This window comes from Chelmon rostratus, chromosome 23 (assembly GCF_017976325.1).
Source record: "Chelmon rostratus isolate fCheRos1 chromosome 23, fCheRos1.pri, whole genome shotgun sequence".
NCBI lineage: Eukaryota > Metazoa > Chordata > Actinopteri > Chaetodontiformes > Chaetodontidae > Chelmon > Chelmon rostratus.
In genome coordinates, this window is record NC_055680.1 from 16369240 (window position 1) to 16384577 (window position 15338).

Sequence of the window (15338 nt, forward strand, 5' to 3'; positions counted from 1 at the left end):
TCAGGAGCACCTGGAGGGAGTTTCTTCAAATTTGCCACAAACCTTCATTTGGACTCGAGGATGAACTGATTTGGTGGTCAAAGGTCAGAGGTCGCTGTGAGCTAACGAAACACATTATTGATCATAAATCAAAATTCAAACACTAATTATGACCAAATTTCACGCAAATGTCTCTGAGGATAAAATGATGAAGTGATGACATTTTATTGCCAAAAGGTTAAAGGTCAGCTTCATCATAATGTTGTGCAGAAACTGTTTTCTGTCATTTATTCAGCAGCAGGACTCAGGAACAGAAGGCAGATTGTGACCATATTGTTTGGATCGTCTGTGCTGCAGGTTGAACGTGTGTGTGAAGCCTCCACCTTTTACGCCACAAGCCGATTGGTTGTGCTGGTATTGATGTTCAGGTGATTGCATCATGTGATGAAGCTCTCTATCAGTCCTCTGGACAAATAGTCTCTTCGTACGAACAGCATGTTTCTCACTGGAACTTCCATTTCACCAAAAAATACACTTTATACCTTTTTATTAAATTCCTTCAAATAGCACCACAACATTATTTCAGAAAAAAAGAAAGTATTATGACCGTAAGCCTGACACAATTATTTTTGACGGATTAAGTTTTCCTATAAAATGTTCATTGGATTCAACAAAATTTAGCTTTGGCGATACTTTAACGTAACTTTTTTGTGCCAACAGACATGATTTGATTTGAGAGAGAGAAAGAGAGACGGAGACAGATGGATGCAGGAAATGAGGGAGAAGACTGAACAAGACTCTGTACTTAGCATGCTGGCAACAAAAAGGAAGTTGATTGATGTTGTTAGATATTGCAGAGAGCAGCCACACACACACACACACGCACACACATGCACACACACTGGGTGTAGTGTGTTTACCCTCGGTGTTTGTGTGTCATTACGAAGCGTGAGAGCATGATGTGGATTTAGACTCTGAGTTAGAGAGTTCGTGTGAAGTCGTGACACAAGCAGCGGAGACGAAGACGAGTCCGTTCGTCATTCAGACACACGGACGCAGAGAGACTTGTTCCACAAATCAGATGATTCGTTAAGAGAAACTCCTGCTAAAAGTCCTGTTTGTCCCTTTTTGGTTGCCATAGCTGAGGTTAAAATGACAGAAAGTGCAAAGTGAAGCATCTCTGGCATTTTAAGCAGGATATTCAGTGACAGAATAGAGTACCAGAACAAAAGTCAGCATACGAAGCTTAATAGAGAGCATATAAAATGAATATAAAGTGCTGCTCAGGAGGCTTTTTGTGTAATTTCCTTTGATTTCTCACCTGGAGAACCAAACTTTCCGGCTGTGGCTCAGCATGTAATGCCTGGACTGACGCTCAGGATGTCAAATACTGACGTTGTTGTCACGTCACACCTGCCAGAAAGAAAGCCTTTCTGCAGAAAGCCTTTACAACGTGATAGAAAAGGTCATGGCTTGAGTTAAATTAATTACATTTAAGTATGTTATGTAAGTTAAGTTGTGCAGGTAATACGTACGGAATGATTTAGCATTGCAAAATAAAAAGGTCTAAGTCGTTTGTATAACTGAACCAGCCTGCAGCGGTCACTTCCTGAACATTACACAAACAACAACAATCAAAAAAAAATGCAGAAGTCAGTATTTAAAATAATGAAAACCTTCATTTTATTCATTGAATATGATGTTTTACTCTAAATATTGATTTGCATGCTAATCTAATCAGTTCATTGATCTGTAATCTGTGTAATGAGCTTTAAATTTGCCCTAATATGAGCACGTAATCTCGAGTTTTGAATTCTGTTTTGTTAAAATTGAGTTTGGCATGTTGGGAGTTGGGAGCCAAAGCAAATATAAAACACTGAACTGTGATGCACCTGGGTCTCTGAAGCCCCGCCCACCAGCTGAAAGCCAAAAAAAAGCAGGAAATGAACAACGTGAACGTAACATCGGCTGACAAATTACTGTTAACATTAACAGATAAACCCGTCTTATACTCAACCGTCCCTAGAGACAGAGTCACGAGTTCAGAAGAGAAGTCTTCACAGATCCAGGATCAGATCCAGGATTTGAGACCCCCAAGTTAGACATCTGGCAGAGGCTCACAATGACAGAGCCAGCTGAGGCGGTTTTGGGAACCTGATTTGGGACGCCTTCAGTTAGCAGGACCCAGACCCGGATAAGTGTCAGGAAGAAGATGGACAGACCCGTCTCATGAGTGTAAATCAGGACAGAGACTCAGACGCTGTGGACCCCCCCCCCCCCCAGCAGGAAACCAGTGTGCTGGGATTCACCGATCACGATGAAAGACTGGTCCTTCAACAGAGCGACAGAAGAGGCTTTTGCCAAAAGCTTCTCTTTCCTCACTTTGCTATAAATCGATCGTCACCCGTCCTGGTTATTAGCAGAGTTCATAAAATTCAGAGGGGGGGGTTCAGGCGAGTGTGTGAGGCCGGCGAGAGCAGCTTTTTAGTTTGCGGAAAATCTCCTCGCCGAGTATTTTTAGGGACGTTGCTGTGATGTATTGACATTTTGCTGCAAATCACAGGGGAGCTGTTTTATTTCAGGTGTGAAAAGCCATATTTTTTATCAACACAACAACAGCCAAAGAGTCACAGTCACACACACACACACACACACACACACACACACACACACACACAGATAAAAAAGGGCGAGTGAGGGAATGGAAAGACGAGGAGAGGAAAGTCAGTGTGCAGCAGCTGCAGAGTGAAGCCCATTAGCACAGCGGTGACACAGGATCAGATACTGTCTGGCAGTTTTCTGTGAATTTACCAGAGGCGATAATAGGTCTAACACACACACACACACACACACACACACACACACACACACGCACAGCTCCAGTGTGGATGTGGGGATGTAGCGAGAGACGTGTCGATGCAGCGCAGTTTCACAGCTTCAATCAGAGAACAGAGGAGAGTTTCTGAAAGAGGACTGAAGAAGAGACGAGCTGGTGCTTTCAGAGGCTTGTTGTGGGGGGGGGTTTCGGCTTTTGTCTCACTGACTGTGATGAGGTTGGAGGTTTGCTGACAAAAGAAAACTGGGGAAAACAAACATCTCACTAATAAATGAGACTTTTTCATCTTCATACATAATAGAGAACAGCTGAACAGACACAACAGATGAATATTACATTTAAGAACATTAACACTCGCTCCACAGGTCCTGTTTGTGTGTATTGTTTTTTAAAACTCTTCCAATGAGGGTCAAAGGACAGAGAAATGTAACTGAAATGTAACATGAAACTGCTCAAAGGTCTGTGGGTTTATGCTGAGGAACCAGGTGATGATTTCTGAAAGAAAAATGACCACAGCAAAACAATCTGGACGGGTTGATCTTTGATTTTGGGGTGAACTGCTCCTTTAAGCCGTTAGAAACAGATATAAAGTGAATATACATCCTGTCTCCTGTCTGCAGGAGCATTTCTGGAGTCTGGATAAAGCTGAGACTAAACTGGCTCCTAAACTGACCGTCCAGGTGTGGGACAACGACAAGTTCTCCTTCGACGACTACCTCGGTAAGAGTGTGTGACCTTTGTGAAGTTTCCCGTTTGTCTGCTTCTTCATGTTTAAACCAGAGAAGATCATATTTCTGCCCAGACGTTAAAGGATAACCTTCGTTTTTTACAACCTGGACCTTATTTGTAGCATTAAATACAACCATTTACTCACCCCGACAACTTTGGTGGCATTTGGAGTCGTTTTGAAGAAATTAGCCCCAGAGGAGCGGCGCGTATATCCGTATAATGCGAGTACTCGGGGCATCCATGCGCAGCCTCTATATAACGCATAATCTGCGGCGAAACTCGTTCATATTCCAATATTTAGTTCTGATATGCTGGTGCTATTCTGCTCTGAGCCGGCGGTCGGCTAGTTTAGCTGTAGTTTGGCACAGCTATGGTTCGTTATTGCGTATTTGTGGCCGACCGCCGGTAATGACATCATCCACGTCAGAGGTAGTTGTCTCGAGACGCCGGATGTTGATAACATGCCACCACGGGCTCAGAGGGGAATAGCACCAGCATATCATAACAAAATATTGGAATATGAACGAGTTTCGCTGCAGATTATGCGTTATATAGAGGCTGCGCATGGATGCCCCGAGTACTCGCATTATACGGATATACGCGCCGCTCCTCTGGGGCTAATTTCTTCAAAACGACTCCAAATGCCACCAAAGTTGTCTGGGTGAGTAAATGGTCATATTTAATGCTACAAATAAAGTCCAGGTTGTAAAAAACGAAAGTTATCCTTTAATAAACTTCTTTCATCTCATCTTTAGCCAAAAATGCTGCTTTTCTGGTTGCTGGTCAAACTTTTCATAACCTGAATAATTATGGTACATGAACATCAACAAAATCTGTTAATACATTTATTTTTACAGTTTAGGTGATAATATTTGCAAGAAAAATCTAAATCTAAAGCACAATTTTTGGCCCTTTTTGGTCGAACCTTGGAACCGTCTGGAACTAAAACAAATAAAAAATTATTGTATTTCGTCGTGAAATTCAGAATAATTCCAGTGAAGGAGAAGCAGAAGAGATTCAGGTGCGTCCCTCTGTGGGATCTTAGCTGCTGTGGTGTTTTTGACTTCATAACTGGAGTAAAAGTTAAAATAAAAATAACATAAAAGCCTTCTTTAGTTTGAATTCACCCTACAATAATCACAGTGAGTGGATCCGTTTTCCCCAGAATACGACCTATCAAAGCAGGTCAGAAACAAGCATACAAGATTTGTGGTTGTAGAAATACAGTTAATTCACTTTGGGAGCGACATTTACACAGTTTTCCCCTGGTTTTTGGCCAAGGTTTGGGTGGTAAATCCATCCGGAGAACCGCATTTGCGACGTGCGTACAGACAAACTACTGCGATAACATTTATCTTTAGAATTAACGTTCTTCCATTTCCACTGTGTTGGCACATTTCACAGAGAGGAAGGGCTGATTTTATTTTCTCTTCTCCTCGAAGTCAAGCTGTCAAAATTCCGCCTTTCCTTCACCCCTGACGCTGCCCCGGCCCTCGAAATAACTCAGCGCCGCGCCTCTCCCCTTTCACCCCCCCCCCCCCCCCCCCCCCCCCCGAAGCTTCGAGAAAAACGAAGCTTCGTTTTTCTCCCCTTTGTCGAGGAAAGGGGGGAAGACGGTCCGTAGACCGCCTCTGCAAGATGAGGAATCCAGACTCAGATCTGGTCATGTCTGTCACCGTCTCGCTCCGGTTTGCTCGCCGCGGACGGTCAGCGGGCGTGGGGCCGCCTCAAAGCATTTCTTCCATTCCTGCCTGTCTGCAGCCCGTCAGCTCGGACCGCCGGCTGTTAATCTCCTCGCACGGTGCGAGGGTCAGACACGAGCCGCCCCCCCCCCCCCATCACGCCGTCAGACTGCAGCAGCTCTGGAAAAACACTTTTCATCAAACCAACAGTCCCTCCTCACTTAATGTCAGCGATGGTCAGCAGCGGACTAACCAGCGCTCGCCACAGGATCCGCCATAACTCTCTCATAAACACTCAGTAATTAGTCATTAAGAAAAAGCTGCTCCAGGGGGGGGGCTCACACGGCTGGTTCATACAGATCTGATCCATCTTTCAAACCTTCTTTAGCCTAAGAGAAGTTTCCCAAAAGGATCATAATTTAAGACTCGTATCGTACATTAAAGAGCTCGTCCTGCCCTCTGAGAGCATCTTAAGAGGCTCCAGAACCTGCAGCAGGAACTGGACCACATGTGACAAATGTTTGTTGATCAGCCTGCAGGTTGTCGCCGCTCATGAACTATGAACGTTTCTTTAGGTCACCTGGTGATGGACCTGAACCACATGCTGCGTCCGGCCAAGTCTCCAGAGAAATGCAACCTGCAGCTTCTGGAGCAGCCGGCGGACAGGCTGGTGTCTCTGTTCGAGCAGAAGACCGTGAAAGGATGGTGGCCCTGCACCTGCGAGCAGAACGGACAGAAGATCATCGCGGTGAGCAAAACAAACACGCCCAGAAGACAAAACTTCCTTCACCTTCAACACGCAGAGCCGAAAAAAACAACACAGTCTGACTCTGCTCTGACCTTGAGTGATCCTTGTTGTCTGTGTTTTAGCATTTTTGGCCTCAAACAGGATGTTGGGCTGCAATTTAATCTGGATTTTATTTGTGAAATTTGATTCAGCCGCTTCAGTTTGTTTCCACAATCTCAAAAGCAAAAAAAAAAAAGACAAAAATGTGAATTTAACATACAAAAATACTACTTTTTTAATTTTGTGCACATATTTTGGCACTTAAAGGAAGCTATCGTAGCTTATTAGCTGTGTTGCACGATCCACTCAGCCTCCTCAGAAATAAACTCGAGGAACAGTTTGCAGACAGATGGGAGGCAGCAGTCGATGCTACTGTGTGAACGTATTGTAGCATCTGAGCTAATGAGTTTACTGATTGACAGATAACAAGGTCGCTAGCTTAATTAAGAAACACTTAATTGAATGAGACGACGTCCACTCCTGAGAGCCAAGTGCCAACAGGGAATAAACAGCACAGAGATAAAATCACTAGCACTAGCGTGTTCCAGCCTAGCTAGCTAGCGTGTAGCCACTACGTCATCGACCTCCTCGAGCCGGCCGCTTCCCGCTGGGACCGACCCATAAAGCCTTGTCGTCTCTGTTCCAGGGTAAGGTGGAGATGTCCCTGGAGATCGTCTCGGAGCAGGAGCACGAGGAGAGGCCGGCTGGCCTCGGCAGAGACGAACCCAACATGAACCCCCACCTGGAGGAGCCACAGTGAGTCCCACATTCACACACATTCACACGCTCAAACAAGAAAACACGCTTCCTCGCCCTCCTCTGTCCTCCCAGGCGTCCGGAGACCTCCTTCCTGTGGTTCTCCTCCCCCTATAAGACCCTCAGGTTCATCCTGTGGAGGCGCTTCAAGTGGTTCATCATCCTCTTCATCATCCTATTCTTCATCCTCCTCTTCCTCGGCGTCTTCCTCTACTCCTTCCCGGTAAGTTTGAGTCTGTTTTTGTTACAGATCGAATTTATTGAGACAGACAGGGAACAAGCGGTGGTTATATTGTAGGCGTCTCAGCCAATTCACCACCAGGGCGCCCCGGGCAACCGTCTCTATCAGCCATGACAGCAGGATCGACAACACGGTAACTACTGACATCTGTGAGCAGGATGAAAAGTCCACAACAAAGTCTGACTGGGCCAGAAACCCGAGCAGGAAGAAGATCTGGAAGGAAAACCTTTAGCAGTGAAAGTGGTGAAAACCAGCAGAAATGATGGTCGGACTTCCAAAAATAAGATCAGCGTTGGAATAAACAAAAATATAGAATATCTGTTAACATACAGGAACAGAGGGGAAGAAAATAACTGGGCTGAGAAAAGAATGTCAGAGCCAATCAGAGGCGGAGAGGGAATACAGGTGGGAACAAAATAAGGCGAGGAATCGCTCCACCGCAATACAAAAACATGTTCTGATGCCTTCAAAGACATCAGGGAGAAAACAGAACGATGAAATAAAACAAGAGTGAGAAATGTGAAAAAATATGTAAATACTAAATAAGATGAAGGAGGAAGGAGAAATGAGAGAAAAAGAATTAAAGAGAAAGTCTCCTCCTGCATTCTTTCTTCTTCTACTCTCTTTTTTTTAATCATCCTGCAGAACTACGCCGCCATGAAGATGGTGGCGCCCTTTGGACCGGCCAAGGCGGCGGAGTGACGGACGAGAGGGCGACGGAGGAAAAGAAAAGGACGACAGGACGGAGGACCAAGTTTCTCCGGGTGAAATGAGGCCGAACAGATTTTTCGTGTTGTTTTTCTTCTTCTCTCGAGTCTTGAAAACTCGTCTCGCTGAAGTTGTTGAGCGCGAGCGAGAGCTGCAGCGGTGAACTTGTGAACTTCTTCTGACGCCGTGTGTTCCAGATAAGTTTACACTGTTTTGTACAGACAGACCTGATTAGCAATAGTGCCCGAGGTTCATGAACGCCTCCCACGTGTGTGTGTGTGTGTGTTTGCGTGTCCATTTGTGCCTTTAGATTTCTCTCCATTCATCAGAAACGCTGCATCACGGCGGCGGACGCATTTCCAAGCTTGTGATCAGATCTCAGCATGACGTCTCCCGCGTCCTCGCCGTCCCTCCGTCACCTCCTTCATCTCCCGCTCCGTCTCGTCTGCTCTCACGCAGAGAAGAAGGAGAATAAAAGCCCCTCGGCAAACGCCGCCATGTTCAAACAGCGGAAACGGAATGAAAGATTGCGCCGCCTGATCTTCGCGCCGCCTGCTGTTTCTGTTTCTGCGATGAGGTCGGGCAGCGGTCACCGAGCGGCTTCAAACTGTCAAACTTTATCGCTCTGAAAATTCAATCATCGTGAAGAAGAAGCTTAAAGTAGGATGAGGATTTTATTCTCTTTCAGTCGTCCTGGAACGTCACACGCTGCCTTCAAGTGCAATCAGAAATTTTGGGTTGGGTGTATTCAGCATATATGTAATCAGCATTACTCCTCCTCCTCTTCCTCACTTCCTCCTTTTCCCTCACCTCTCCTGAACTTTATCTTGCTTAAAATTATTCATCGTCATCCTCCCTCCTCTTCCCTCGGCTCTTTGCCTCCTCCTGCATGGCTTCTTCCTTCTCATCCTCATCCCATCTCCTCATTTCTTCCCTGCTTCTTGTTTCTCCTCGTTTCCTCCTTCTCCTTTTCTCCTGTCTTCTTCCTCACCTGCCCTGTCATCCTCCTTCTCCTTTTCCTCCTTTCCCTCCTATTTTCCTTCCTTCTTTCACCTGTATGCTTCCTCCTCCTTCCACCTCATTGTGTTCATCATCTTCTATCTCCTCCTTTCATCATCCTCACCCCTCTCCTCCTCTTCATTTCCTCATTTCCTTCCTTTCCATTGCATCTCCTTTAACTTCCCTGTCTTTCTTAAAAGTGTTTTCCTCCTCCTCCTTTTCCTCCCTTTCCTTCTTTTCCTACTTTCCTCCGTCTCCTCCATCTTTAATTCCTCCTGCTTCTCCTTTAACATGTCTTTCTCCTCCTGCATCAAATTGTGTCACCTCTTTTCTTTCCCTCATTCCATTTTTCTTGTCCTACATTTTTTTCCTCTTCGCCATTACCCCACATACCCCTCCACCTCCTCCTCCTCCTCCTCCTCCTCCTCCTCCTCCCAGCCTTTCAGCCCTCTCAGGGTTCTGCAGGTTAAGTCGGGGATTTGCCGTCGCTGATCTCGGGGTTTGAGCTTTATTAGTGCAAAGCATGTTTTTAGATGGATGTACGCCGATAAGGAGGACACACACACACACACACACACACACACACGCACACACACACAGTAACTTGAATCGTGTAGGTTAGTCTGTCTTTTAATGGACGTAACCCGCTTTCTCAGTTTCTGTGTGTGTGTTTGAACACATTTACAGTATTTTATGTGTGTGTCTGTACGTGTGTGTTAAGGTCCCGAACACACACACACACACACACACACACACACACACACACACAAAGTCAGAACAGGAAAGGATGGAGTCGAGGAACTAATCTACCCAGATTCTACAGGATTTCCTGAAGTGTGTGTGTGTGTGTGTGTATATATATGTACATATATATGTATACACGTGTGTGTGTGTGTGTGTGAAGTCCTCAAATAGCTCCCACTGACTTCCACAGCAAACAGAGGCTGAAGGGAAACAGGTGGAAACACAGATGAACCAGGTTGTAATTAAAAAGGAGAGAGGCTTTAAATCGTCTCTCTTCTTCTGCGGTTCCTTCTGAAGCTGAAGGACTTTCTGTCGGGTTCGATCACGTGTTCGGTTCGTTTGCTTTGGTTCGCGCCGGAGTGGAAAAGCTGACTTTGTCCCGTTTGGTTCGCTTCGGGTCCACGTCAGCCAATTACGAGCCAGCCAGGCCTTGTAAACAGGAGTCACGTGGACTCACAGGCAGCTCATTTATTGGACAGAATTTTGGCAGCTTGTGGTCAGAGAGGTTGAACTCAGCTCACATCACAGAGATTTACCTTCTTTGGAGTTTTAAACTCACTGAACAACAGATTAAGGCAGAATCAGAATTTGAGCGTCGGTCCAGTTCACCCTTTTGCTCGGATGCTTCAGCTGGCTTCACAAACACTGAGCGACTCCGAGAACGAACAGGAACATGTTCTCGTTCAGGCGCGCTTTATTCTTTTAACACCAAAAACCCTCCGAAGTAGACGCAACACTACAAAGACGAGTTGAATCAAGCGCTCCGTGGTTATTTTCAGGGATTTCAAATGTCGCTACGCTGGTCGAGATGTTCAGCTTAAAGCACCGTTTGTCTTCCTGGAATGTCCCGGAGCACACCGTGCTCACTGGATCCGGCTGCGATGCTGCTGCAGGAGGTGATCCACTATCCTTCCAGTTTGAATATCTGTGACCGTGACCGGATCCTGTGGACATCGTCTGTTAAATACACCAAAGCTACTGTGAGACACTAAGATAAGTTTTAAACGAAGCTCTTGTGGGAAGTGTTTGAACGTTTCTGTTCCAAGCTTTCATTAAAATATCAGTATTATTGGTGTTCGCACTTCAGGTATTTAGCTGCTTTGGCCGAATGGTTCAGGTTACCTCTCCATGTGCTTCCTCCAGCTGTTTGAAGTTCGTAAGAATGAATGTTGCCTCCTGTTTTTGTCTAAAACCTGCTGAAAAGGCGTCTTCAGACACGCTAACACGATGCGCTCGAGCAAAAGGCAAATCGACGCTGAGATTCTTACCGAGCGTCACACAGTCGTTTCTGATGATAACAGTGAAGACTGTGGAAAATAAATGACGTGGCTGTTGTCTTCAAGCAAAATCTGTAAATATATTGAAGAAATGTGGTAATATTTGTGGAAAAAAAATCCCAGTGCTTCGTGCCTGAATGCACCAGATACCTGGATGAGACGCCTTTACTTTGATTTGTGTCAGGATGTTTGTCTGGATACGTGAAGACAAATTCACAGACTTTTATTTTGTAAGCGTATCACATTGAATCCTTTCCTTGAAATAGTTTTGTATGTTTGAAAGAGCTTTAAACGTCCTGCTGATGTAACTCAACAAGCCTCGAAATGGAAGAAACTTCAGACAATCCTGCTGTCGGTCGGTTTCCAAAAAGCCTCAAAATGCCTTCGCGTCGGCTCGCCGCTGTTTTTTCCCGATGTTAATGCTGTCAGTGAACGTAACGTGCCTTTAGCCTTTAGCTTTGCTGCCTTGACATACAGTAACGCTGCCGCCGTCATGCTAACTCGTGCGTCGGCATGAATTGAAGCTGCGCAGAGACCAGAGAAGCAGAAAGTGCTGAGTGTCGGAACAAACTGATATGAAGCTAGTTTAAACAAATTAAATGGGATGAAACTTCCACTTCTGGCCACACCCCAATCCGTGACTTTCCATCAGCTGTCCCAGGCAAAATACCTGCTGTGACATCAGGGATCGGGGTGTGGCCACGGGTGCAGTTTTTCCCCTCAGTGTCTCGACATCTCTCACTTTGCTGCAGCTTTAAACACAAATATCCTCCTGCTGATGACTAATAATCTACTGATGCCATAAAACTGCACTGATCAATAACCTGGTGGGAATCTGTCGGAGTGCAGCTGGGTTTAAACCCAGTGTGAGCTTCGCACAGACTGAGTGTATTCTCAACATGACGTGTATTTGATTTCATATCTACAAAGAGCAACACTGTGCGCGCTGCATTATGTATCGGTAGAATCAATAAAACTGCATTTCTGATTAGTGCATCTTGTGATTCTTTGCATGTGAGACTACAAGTGCAACTAGCAAGAACACAGAGAATATTAGACTGTTTAATTAAAGGAAATATCAGCCTCAAAGTAACCCAGTCATAGCTCTCCTCTGTGCATTCATTCATATACAAAAGCCTGTCGATTTACAGCCAACAAAACTTCTTTTTTTTTCATAAAAATGGTCCTAAAACATGCAAACTGGCAACTTTCCTGAGACGTCCAACATATTCTGAAACTAATCATATGTCACGCATGAACAATACATGTGACTCTGCTGAAAGCCTGTCAACACAGAGAAAAACAAGGCGCAAAGAAGCATCAGTTTTTGTTATTAGTACCCTTTTTTTGTCATTTGTAACCCATTATCATGAGAAAATGGTTTGCAGTTATGTCAGAAAATCTAAAGAAAATGGTTCGTTTTATTCCCTTAATCATGTTAATAATTATAGTAATTATTAACAATCATATTGTTTTGTTACAGAACTTGTTATCAGGATAAAATCAACGTCTCGCTGGATTCAAACTCTTCAGGGACATTGTTGAAAATTAAAAATACAGTTTTTCTTCCATGTTTTATGTTGTTTTGCTGTTCATTTTGTTGGCTAGCCTGTTTAATTTGCCGCTAGCATGTTGTGCAGCTAATGTGGCTACACCCACAGACTGGGATCAATGTGGGACTAATCCTGTCACACTGGGACAGTCGAATGGTCGTGGTGGTGGTTTATATAGCATTTAAAATGCTATATAAATGTTATTATTACTAATATTATGAAAATAAAGAAATCGAATAGAGTTTTGAGTCTATTCCCACATCTTAAAGTTTTTTGGCTGAAAAGACGACTTTCGGATGATTTTCCTAAACACAGTTTGAGTGCTTGTAACAGAAATTGACTTTTTTATTCTCCCAACTTAAGCTCCAAACAGTGTTAAATAAACCAAGTTAAAGTAACTTTGGGTACGAAGGAAGATTAACATGATGAATAGGGTCAATTAACAATATGAGAAACAAAAAATATCACTTTCTTCCAGGTATTGCCATGAACAGTGATAAAGACTCTCATCTTCGTCACATTTTAATAAACTGGTTGAAAATGTTTGGTTTGAATTTACATACAGTAAAATCACTTCTCATTAACCACTTATATTAAAGCTTGAACCTGGTATTAATAGTAAATAAGTATGTTTCCAGTCTGCCTTCATTAGTTCTCCTCTGATAGCATCACATGCTGCTCTTCTGCTTCCTGGTGAGTCCTGAGTGTGAGACTTTTGGATCATTTTAGTTGGCGTCTTGTTGAATAATTTGGTTCAGGTTGCACTAAATTGCACTGGTTTGGTCACATTCCACCTCAAGTTGTAAAAGCCTGTGTAAAAGCTACCTAGACCACAGTTTAATACAGTTATATAACGTAAAAACATTTATTTTCTTCCAAATAAGTTTAAATTTCCTGCAAAATCATGTGTGTGTGTGTAAGTGTGTAAGTGATAGCCTTGGATTAGCATGCATGTGTTAGCACGCAGACAGCACGTGTGTTTAGTTCACTGACCTTGATGCGAACCCGCAACGTCTGCAGAAGTCAGACAGAAAACTCTCTTTGACCGATTCCTCTCCTGAGCTCCCACAAGCCTAAATTATTACTTTGTCTTCCCACCTCTCCCTCGTTTCCTCCCTCATTCCCTCACCCCTCCTTCCACTCGTCCGTCCCCCCCTGATACCACATCGCTCCCGTCCTCTTTTTCCTTTCCCTCTCCCCGCTGCTGTCTTTCTCAGGGGTGTTGTTATGGTCAACGTGAACTGCAGGTGAACCTCTGACCACAGTGTGTGTGTGTGTGCAGTGTGGGTGGGCTGTGGCGGTGGTCTGTCCTCGCTCCTCTCTCTCATTTTCTTTGACCTTCGCTGTCTTCCTCCTCTTCCTCCCCCTCTCCAAACACACCTCTTCTCTTCCTCACCCTGCCCTGACCTCCTCCTCCTCCTCCTCCTCCTGTACTCTCACTCGTTATCACTTCCTCTGTCACACAGTCTGTGTTCTTTGGCTGCGCTCGCGCTGCAGCTGAACTCGGAGGGTTTGTAATCTGAAAAGCTGCGTAGCTGCTGCCGGTTTGGAAATCTGAATAAAACTTGAGGTGAAAGAAAATCCATGAAGATGAAAAGTTATTTCTACAGATTTCATCACGAGCACAAACGCTGTTTCATTCAGTGTTAAACAAACTGTTGAAGTTCTTAACCTGCGTAACTTTAACGAGGTTTGATTTGACCACATGTTAACGTTGCCGTGTTATATTAGTAATAACACTGAGCTTGATGCTTCTTCTCCATGTTGGAAACAGCAGATGGAAAAACAAAAATTGAACTAAATTACAACTACTGGAATTCACATCAAGCTTAAAAGGTTGTCACTTTATTTTTGCATGTAAAAACAATCAAATTTACACCACATATTAAATTCTCCATCTATTTTATTTATGGAACTATGGCGAGAGGTGACTGCAGATGGTCATTGTTGGATCATTGTGATGACAAATAAACTCGTGCACGATTACGTACAGAAAACACGGTGACATGTCAGCTTCTGTGTTCATATTTAAAACTTTGCACATTAAAGACAGCACTAAGTTTCCTCAAACTCTGCAGGATTTCTGCCCATGACGTTGCCTGAAATGAATTGGCTGCGGTGTTCCACAGGGATCGATTTCAGGACGCTTAATTTTCCAAACATCTGTTGTAAACTGTTAAATTGTGTGGAATCACTGGTCAAAGTGCGAGTTTTTGCTGTTTGCTGATGATTCAGGAGAAGAACTGCTCATGATGCTGCAGACATAACTGGTGAAGAAAAGTTCAAAATGGATTTTCCGTTTTTTGTTTTTATCCTGAGTCATATTTCAAACACTTCTGGCATGAAGTTTGTCTTTTTCTAAACAATGTTGTAGAGACATTCCTACAAATAAATCACAGTCATACGCAGCAGGTCCGGGAAGATTATAGACATTTCTATTTGTTATTCATTCTTTAGGTTACAGCAAGGAAACATATAACCGAACATTCGATCAACAACATGCAACTGCGAGCAAAAATATCCGCTCATATCCGCTCAATCTTAGTCTCAGGTCTGATAAAACCAACAAAATGAAGCAGAAAAATAAATGAGAATGTTGTCTACTCTCATTATTTATTTATCTTTTTTTATTTTTGTTTTGTTTTTTCCTCTTGTTTCGCTCTTTTTCCTCTCATCTCTGCTGCTTTTTCTTTAAATTTTAATTGCCGACATCATGCTGTTATGGACTGAAGTGATGCTACATCAGTAGAGTCAAGCAGGCAGTAAAGGCGTCCAGTTCTCCATTTTCTTCTTCTTCCTTTCCTTCATGTTCCACCCGGTCCCTCTGGACCCGGAACCCTCATCTCATCCACCTCTCCATCACCATCACTCTTCCTCTCTGCTCCGAGCTGCTTTCTCTCCTCATCCTGTTGCCTCATCTCGCTGCGATGTTAATCGGCCTCAGTGATGAAATAAAAGCGGTTCCTCTGAGAAATGTTTTGTTTACAGCCAACGTACATACCTGCGTTCTCCGACTGCGTGTGTGTGTGTGTGTGTGTGTGTGTTCA

The 15338-nt window shown here is 44.1% G+C and overlaps 1 protein-coding gene across 3 annotated transcripts in view; it reads left to right on the forward strand.

Annotated features, from left to right (window-relative positions):
• dysf (dysferlin, limb girdle muscular dystrophy 2B (autosomal recessive)) overlaps nt 1-9042 on the forward strand; it is an 83495-nt gene extending 74453 nt beyond the window's left edge. For all 3 annotated transcript variants that reach the window (XM_041965639.1, XM_041965641.1, XM_041965640.1), the window contains 5 exons: nt 3436-3535; nt 5802-5974; nt 6660-6769; nt 6845-6992; nt 7656-9042. In XM_041965639.1, coding sequence (XP_041821573.1) covers nt 3436-3535; nt 5802-5974; nt 6660-6769; nt 6845-6992; nt 7656-7712 — 588 coding nt within the window. In that variant the 3' untranslated portion in view covers nt 7713-9042. The remainder of the gene's footprint in view (nt 1-3435; nt 3536-5801; nt 5975-6659; nt 6770-6844; nt 6993-7655) is intronic.
• Nucleotides 9043-15338: the final 6296 nt, after the last annotated feature.